The sequence below is a fragment of the Lampetra fluviatilis genome, chromosome 3 (assembly GCF_964198595.1).
Source record: "Lampetra fluviatilis chromosome 3, kcLamFluv1.1, whole genome shotgun sequence".
NCBI lineage: Eukaryota > Metazoa > Chordata > Hyperoartia > Petromyzontiformes > Petromyzontidae > Lampetra > Lampetra fluviatilis.
The window spans coordinates 23,162,403-23,170,825 of record NC_136277.1 but is presented as its reverse complement, the minus strand read 5'-3'; the positions used below and the strand labels follow the sequence as shown (position 1 = coordinate 23,170,825).

The 8,423-nt window shown below is 44.2% G+C and overlaps 1 protein-coding gene across 1 annotated transcript in view; it reads right to left on the bottom strand.

Annotated features, from left to right (window-relative positions):
* The window catches only part of SZT2 (SZT2 subunit of KICSTOR complex), a 110,988-nt gene that overhangs the window by 41,759 nt on the left and 60,806 nt on the right, over positions 1–8,423 (bottom strand). The window contains exons 54-58 of the mRNA XM_078885298.1: positions 7,865–8,058; positions 7,116–7,187; positions 6,475–6,605; positions 5,392–5,480; positions 1,620–1,752 (exon numbers count right to left, since the gene is read on the bottom strand). Of these exons, the coding sequence (XP_078741424.1) occupies positions 1,620–1,752; positions 5,392–5,480; positions 6,475–6,605; positions 7,116–7,187; positions 7,865–8,058 (619 nt within the window). The remainder of the gene's footprint in view (positions 1–1,619; positions 1,753–5,391; positions 5,481–6,474; positions 6,606–7,115; positions 7,188–7,864; positions 8,059–8,423) is intronic.

The following is an 8,423-nucleotide window of genomic DNA, read 5'->3' as shown; positions in this document are numbered from 1 at the left end:
CTCTTCTCTAGCCTGTGCCGCACCCGTTTAGCCCCCTCTATCCGGCCGAACAAAAGCTGTTTAGGCATGCGGTGATTGGGCATGCGGGCTACATGACCCAGCCAACGCAGCCTTGCCTGGCGGAGGAGCTTACCGATGGGACTTTGCCCAGATCTTTGCACATACATGCACACTCATACATACATGACATGGCGTGGGGAGGGCTTCATCCAAAAGTGGAATGCCAATGGGCTGTAACTTATTGTTACGAGGATAGACACATATACAGGCAAGATAGTTATACATGCATCTATTACACACAAACTTGCATGTACATATACATATACTTTGATACAGGTAGGTATATAGAACAATTAAGAAGGAACCCCATGTAACCTTTAATATAATCTGCTGGGGAAAGAACCTGTTACGGCCTGCACGACTCAAGATGGATTAGTGTGACCAAGACCATACCCTGGCTTCATTTGTCTCCTCATGTGCGACTCATTGTAAGCCAAGTCAAACCTACACGAGTCCCAGGACAAGTTTGAATGATGACTCGCCACCGATGTCAGCTGCGCATGGAAATCGAACTTAGTTTGTCAGCTTTGTAGTCGAGGGTACTAACCACCGTGACACCGCTCCCCACAATCTATAGAAAGACAAAAGAATGGTGCAATATTCCTTATCTTATATGTGTGTGTAACTCCATGTGTGTGTATCTAAAGTCCATGTCTCTGTGTGTGAGTGCATGTGTCTGTGTGTGTGTAAATCGATGTGTTTGTGTGTGTGTGGGTCAATGTCTGCAAGTGTGTGTAAGTCGATGTGTGTGTGTGTGTCTTTTTCACCAGGGCAATGCCGGGTACTTCCCGCTAGTTTTATATTAAAAAAAAGGACTACCAGGGTACCCTTCAAGTATTTTGGGACCTGTCATTCGGTCAAAGCAGTTGTGATGATGTCACATAAAACCAGTCCGCACAGAAATTCCATCTTCCTTGAGCAGTTCACCGTGGCTATATTCGGTGTCTGGCTTTGGCTGGCACCATACACCTCCTCAGCAGATGGCACAGCAGCCAGTTATACACAGAGGGGTTGGCAACTTGTTCCACCATTTGAGAATCCACAACCCCCAGCAGGGTCAGTTCCTCATCTCCGCCAACTCAACAAATCTAAAAACCCAATGCAGGGGGTCTACGGATAGAGTCGTCTTAATAATCTTAATGATCGCAATAGCAATGTGAGTGATATGCAAGGGTGACTGTGATCGCGAGTTTCAGACGTCCACGTATGTATGTTGAACTTCTTTCGCACTGGACATAGCCATCGGTGCTAATTGGTTATTACCGAGTACACAGACGGGTACACATACAGAAATACACAAAGACAAAGATCTTCCGTATAGCCTTAACAGTCTGTTGGGGCAAGTGCTGTTAGCGAGCAACGATGAATGCCAGCACGGCACATATATACCCACAGGCATACGTACATGACGATGTCATTACTGTGTGGTGTTAACGTTCTCTTTATTATTGTGCCTCGTGTTACTCATTAATTTTAAGTGCGTGGTCAGTATGATGTGTCGTGTTAGCGTGTCGTGCCGCATTGCTGTGTCGGTGCTGTTGTTGGTGTCATCGTGTCACCTGTCCCTGATGTAGACGCGCACGCTCGTGTCCTCGGCTGCGCCGTGCACGAGGTTTTCGGTCTCTGCGAGGAAACGGTCGACCTGGAGACGCGACGACAGCTCCATCTCACAGCGCTGTACTGATGGGCAGCCTAAACACAACACCACAATCAACAGATTAGCAACACTATTAACACACCATTCAGCCTTCAAATGACATGATTAATACGACAGTAACATCAAGTGAACACGATGCTAGCACGTTGCTAATATGATCAAGGTGGTGCTAACTCAACAGGGAGCGTAGACACAACTCAAAGGCAATCAACAAGCTCCTAATATAACACTGCTAGCGAAATACAAACTATACAATGGGGAGCTGGCACACAATTTACACATACATGCAATGCTTGCACGGTCAATAATGACACTAACAAAGCAGGCATCCTAAACACCATTCCAACAAGTTAAAAAAATGCGAGCACGATTCACACTATGCTAGCATGATTAACTTGATACAAAATCTGCACAAACATGCTTTATAAAATGGGTAGCCCACACGCACCACCAACACACAATTAAATGGCAGCCTGCGCACAGCACAAATACAACAGAAGCAACATAACACGGTACGACCATGAAAGGGGCAACTTGCACATGAAAAACACATAATGGCCAACATGTGATGAACATGACCAATTCAACAGGAACATGATGAACAACATAGACCTGACATTGTAACTTTTATATTCACATGGCTTAGAAATTACTGTCAAAATTATGTAGAGGGAGAAACTGTACTTTGCTAACCCATGCGTTTCAATTATTTAACTTAAAACATAAGCCACGTAGATATAATTTCGTAATATTTGTTTTTCTATCAGGTGATCACCTGATGGTGATTGCTTGTGTTGCGATCGAAACATCGTGATTTTTTTTTCTATCTACGTGGCTTTACCGAAAGACCCAAACAATATGAATTCCTGCAGTCACGAAAGCTTTAAGTCAAGATTGAAAACATGAGGATAGGGTTTATATAATATTAAAAAAAACAATACTTTGCAAGTAAATGAGAGATATTAATTTCACCCTGTTGATTGAACACTATTCAGTCTGAATACAAGGTGACATTCCGTTATTTTCCAAGTCTTATTTCCACCTGGGGGACCGGAGTGACACAAAATGCCGACGTCATCGGGGTTATGATCACCACTGGCGAAGTGAAAAAACAATGTGCACGAAATGCCCTGACCAGGGATGTTGTATGTCTGTACATTAAATAATGCATTCACATATATCAATGTGAGAGCGTGAATTTATATTTTATATATATATATAATGGCAACCCGCATGTCCATTGGACGTGACCATCCATCCATCTGTCTATTCCTCCCAGTCGGCCAGTCAGCCAGCCAGCCAGCCAACAAAACTTTAAATCTCATACCAAGCCCCATCTCTCACCACCTGTATCTTGCCTTCTCTGCACTGGACAGTCATACCTCGGCAAACGTAGGGGTTACGTTCCTGGATAATGCCGTGTTGGGCAAAACTGTATTTGACAAATAAGACTTGATGGGAAAAATACGGTTGCATTCCTGCGTCTGAAATGATCACCCCCTGCCTCTTTAACTAATTCTACTTGATTTCCCCTCTTTGCTATTACACACACAAAAAACACACGGAAAATAAGATTGCCACGTAAATACAAACTGTACCACGTTTTTTGGCTATCAATGCTGCTGGGTCTGCATGTTGATCAATGGTGTCATGCGATACTGCTTCACATGCCACTCGGTGTTGCTACAAAGTTCAATACTTATTCACAAAAGCAATGACTTAAGCACAGGAAGCCACCCTGCTGTCGCCAATAAGCACTCACAGAAACAAATCTAAATAAAAATGGTAGACTTTCAAAAAGTCTATATTTTGTTGTTATACTTTTGATAGAAAAAAAGTATATTAACAAAGGTCAATAATCAACGATTTTTGGGTTTAGATCGCGTTATTTATAAATGTGTCGTAACCCTCCACCACCCGACACGGCCAATCAGTAAAAAAAGTGTCACGTTGACAAAAGACAAATAGTTCACTGCTTTAGCCCACCGGTGTGTTGAAGCGTGAAACCACAACATTTACAATTTGAGTACGACGTTTCGCTGGTAATTGCATCCAGCATCATCGGGCAATTCGCCAGAATGGTGAGGCTCTGCTGTGTCTCCCGTTCTTATATAGAGCAGCAGCAGAGTGACGTCATCATTAACTCATTAACTCATCAGGTGCAAAGATTTGAGGGGGGGGGTTATTGTAATTATATACTTGATTAGTAATAAGGCTATTGTTACGATGCGAGTTGTAGATTAGTAATCATTTGGAATGTGTTCTATTGTGATTATGCTACATTAATAATCAGTTAGTGCTTGTTTCCCTTATAAGGAATTGTAATGCATCTTATTTAATAATACGCTTCCAGGCCGCACTAAGCCTGTAGCTGTCTGAGCGATTAAAGTTATTTCTGTTTCTCTCAATCTCAATGGATTCTCTAATTAGTCTTTGCCAGTAGTAACTGGTTTTACACAACACTTCAACGTTGTCAAAATCAATTGAGTGTCCCTGTTGACAAGCATGTTCTGCCACTGCCGACAGTTGTGTTTGCGATAGTTTAATATTTCTCTGGTGTTCTTTTAGTCTTACACTAACGTTACGCCCTGTCTGTCCAATATAGCATCTGCCACATACACAATTAATCCGATATACACCTTCTGTTGATAATTTAGGTAATTCGTCTTTAGTGCACGTTACTAATTGTTGAATTTTGTGTACTGTACCAAATCTTACTGTAATGTTTTGCTTTTGCAAAACACGGGCTAATTTGTCAGTTACTCCTGAGATAAATGGTATTTTTATTGTTTTAATAATCTGATCGCTTTCAGCAGTGTTGCTTTGCGATCGTGATTTGGCATTTAGTGCTCTGTTAATTTGAGCATTATTGTAGCCATTCTGTCTTAGTGCTTCTTTAACATGTTTAATCTCTCTCACTAGACTTTCATCATCTGACACTGTTTTAGCCCGATGTATGAGCGTCTTGATTAGAGAGGATTTCTGAGCTGGGTGATGATGCGATTTCGCATTCAGATAGGCATCAGTGTGCGTTTGCTTTCTGTAAACGCTGTGTGTTATTATTATTAAATAAGATGCATTACAATTCCTTATAAGGGAAACAAGCACTAACTGATTATTAATGTAGCATAATCACAATAGAACACATTCCAAATGATTACTAATCTACAACTCGCATCGTAACAATAGCCTTATTACTAATCAAGTATATAATTACAATAACCCCCCCCCTCAAATCTTTGCACCTGATGAGTTAATGAGTTAATGATGACGTCACTCTGCTGCTGCTCTATATAAGAACGGGAGACACAGCAGAGCCTCACCATTCTGGCGAATTGCCCGATGATGCTGGATGCAATTACCAGCGAAACGTCGTACTCAAATTGTAAATGTTGTGGTTTCACGCTTCAACACACCGGTGGGCTAAAGCAGTGAACTATTTGTCTTTTGTCAACGTGACACTTTTTTTACTGATTGGCCGTGTCGGGTGGTGGAGGGTTACGACACATTTATAAATAACGCGATCTAAACCCAAAAATCGTTGATTATGAACAATATTGGTCGCGAAAGCCTACGTGTTAAAAAGGTCAATAACACTAGTTTCTCGCAAATTACGCGTGCATTTTTCTTCACATCAAGACATATTGTATTTTCAAATTTGTGTATGCACGCACCTCTGTGATGCATAAATTCCAGCCATCGTTGGCAAGGCCCCATGTAGGCTGGGTGGAGCACTCCAACAAGACCCTCCTCCAGGCGCTGCCTGTAAAACAAACATAAGATAAAGATCCTCCATATAGCCAAAACATACTTTTGGGGAAAGTGCTGTTTGCAAACACCAATGAAGGCTGGCAAGGTGCACGAAGAGGTGGGTGGGCAACCAACACTGCACCTGGGTCACCTCCGTCTCCTTAGTGCTAATGCTGACACACTGTACCAGGGACTTACACACTGCACCAGGTACTCTTTCAGGCGAAGTTGGATGGGTCCAGATAGTCACTGAAATTGGCTGTGAGCAGGACCCAAACTCAGGTCCCAATATTTCAACCTCCGTATACTAACCACTACACTTACACCTACCCACGTTACCCACTTATCCACTGACACCCACACGCACACAAATATCCCCAATATAGCCTTAACAGACTGTTGGGGTAAGTGCTGTTAGCTAGGACCCATGAAGGCCGGCACGGCACACAAGGGGGTGGGTGGCCAACACCACGCCCGGCCACCTTTGTCTCCGCAGGGGCGATGCTTACACACCACACAAGGTATTCATTTGAGGCTGAGTCGACCTAGGGGAGTTCCAGGACCGGTTCAGATAATCGTCACCAGTGTTAATCGTGAGCAGGAATCGAACTCGGGTCGCCAGGTTCGTAGCGCATCGCGCTCACCGCTACACGACCGCTGGTCCCCTGCGCACACCCCCTCTTGCTCACACACATCAACCATATGCTCATATTATACGACTAATCACACCACAGAACCATTACCTCGTGAAAACAAATACTCAGCCATCCACTCACCCACACTCACTAACATATTTGCCTATTCACTCATATACTCCTTCATGGATGTACTGATTGATGCACTCTACTATAATACACCCCAACCATTCACCCACTAGTCCACACACCCATTTTGGCAATATAGCGAATTACCCATCCACGCAAAGTGTGCCTCAGAATTGATCGAATTGATAGTCCGGGTCTCATCACTGGAGACTCGATAATTCCCTCCCCCCCCCCACCCCTTACCTCTTCTCCTCCTCCTGCCTGCGTGCAATCTCCTGGTGGAGCCAGGTAGTCCCGCTACCAGCAGGACTCGCAGCCGCATCGCTCTGCGCCCCTGTGCCAGTCTTATGCCGCCGGCGTCGCCCCGCACCCACCTGCCACCAACCCCATGGACCCATAAGGTCGTACTCATTACACACAAAGTGCTCGTCACAAATGTACCACAACACCTTGCGGATCTCGTCGAGGAACATAACCCATTATGCGACCTCCGGTCATCCTCGCAGCGGCTTTTGGCTAGACATTGAACGAAGACGGTCAGTGCATCACGCGCTTTTGGATGTGCTTCTGCGGCCATCTGGAAAGCTCTTCCTCCCGATATTAGGAAGCCACTAGAGCTATGCACATTTAAATCTAGATTGAAAACCAATTTCTTTATAACCGCTTCATGTGTTTAGTTTATTGCCCCCTTCCCCCACACCTCCGATTAGCACGGTTGGCTACGAAGGAAATTCAATATCCATACAAACAGGAAAAACCGAGACATTGAGCAAATCCACACGTCGGCTTGTAAACGCGTCTCTGAAACATCCAATCCTGCCATAGTCGATAAGAGTGTTAAGTGTCTCTAAGACCAATTTCTAAAACACCCAGTTACAAGTCACCTCGTCACGTGGATTTGAGGTAATGTCGTCTGTAGTCTTGGGAGAGCTGGCATTTGGAGAATCCGTCTTGTTCTGCAGACATCAATAAAGTCGCACCATCATCATCATGACCAACAGCAATATATGTAAGAACAAAGACTAAATATCCCCCAGTATAGCGTTAACACTGTTTGGGGCAAGTGCTGTTAGCGAGTACCTATGAAGGCCGGAACGGCACACGAGGGATTGGGGTGGCCAGCACCACGCCAGACTGCCTTTGTCTCCATCGTGGCAATGTTTTTACACATCGCATGAGGTACTCAATTGAGGCAGTCAACTTAGGGGGGGGGCCCAGGACTGCTTCAAATCACCGTGACTGGTGTTGGCCGTGAGCAGGAATAAAACTCGAGCCGCCAGTTTCGGAGCGCGGCGTGCTAACCGCTACACTGCCACAATGTAACACCATCATAAATATCATCAACAGCAGTAGCTGTTGTCATCACCAAAAGTATCATCATAGTTAAAAGCAGCAGCATTATTATCTTAACTAGCAACATCATAAGTAGAAATACATTAATAATTATCTTGATTTGAAGCTTTCGTGACTGCAGGAATCCATACTAGAAAAAATAATAAAAGAACACGACGTTTCGGTCGCAACACAAGCGTCCATCGTAACAAGCTTGCTCATCATTATCATCACGAGTGGCAGCACTATTCACATCAGCAACAGCAGAAGCAGCAGCAGCATAAATCAGTCACCGTCTCACCGCTAATATTTCCCAAAAGCTCCTCCTCCCAGACTTTCCCTGCGATGTTCCAGACGTCCCGGCTAGCTCTGGCATTGCAGAAACACCCGCTGTAATTCCAGGAGAGAGCGGGGGTTGAGAGCCCCGCGTTCCGCCCGGGATGGGGTTGGAGAGGGAGCGAGCGGCGGGGGCTGGAGAAGTCATGGCAACGGGAACTAAAAAAAAAGAACAATCACCACGACAAAAATCACGCGACTACCATTACAACATCTACATAAACTACCGCAAATATAGCGACTAAAGTAAGAACGACACGTTGAGAAACAACAACTACTTGTGTTAATTAAACCCTTTACATTTAACATTAGCAGCTACTCAAATCAATGCTTTATATCGTCTCAATTCAGATAAATAGAAGCCCAATAAAACAATAAATTTACCCAATTTAATTAAGTTCCCTTCCAGCCACGCACACCCAAACTGACTGTGCCGATTAGACCAACTTTTGGCGAGAATTTTTTTTAATCTGGCCAATTGGGTGGCACAGGATCTTTAATTGATGATGGTCCGACAGTGGCGC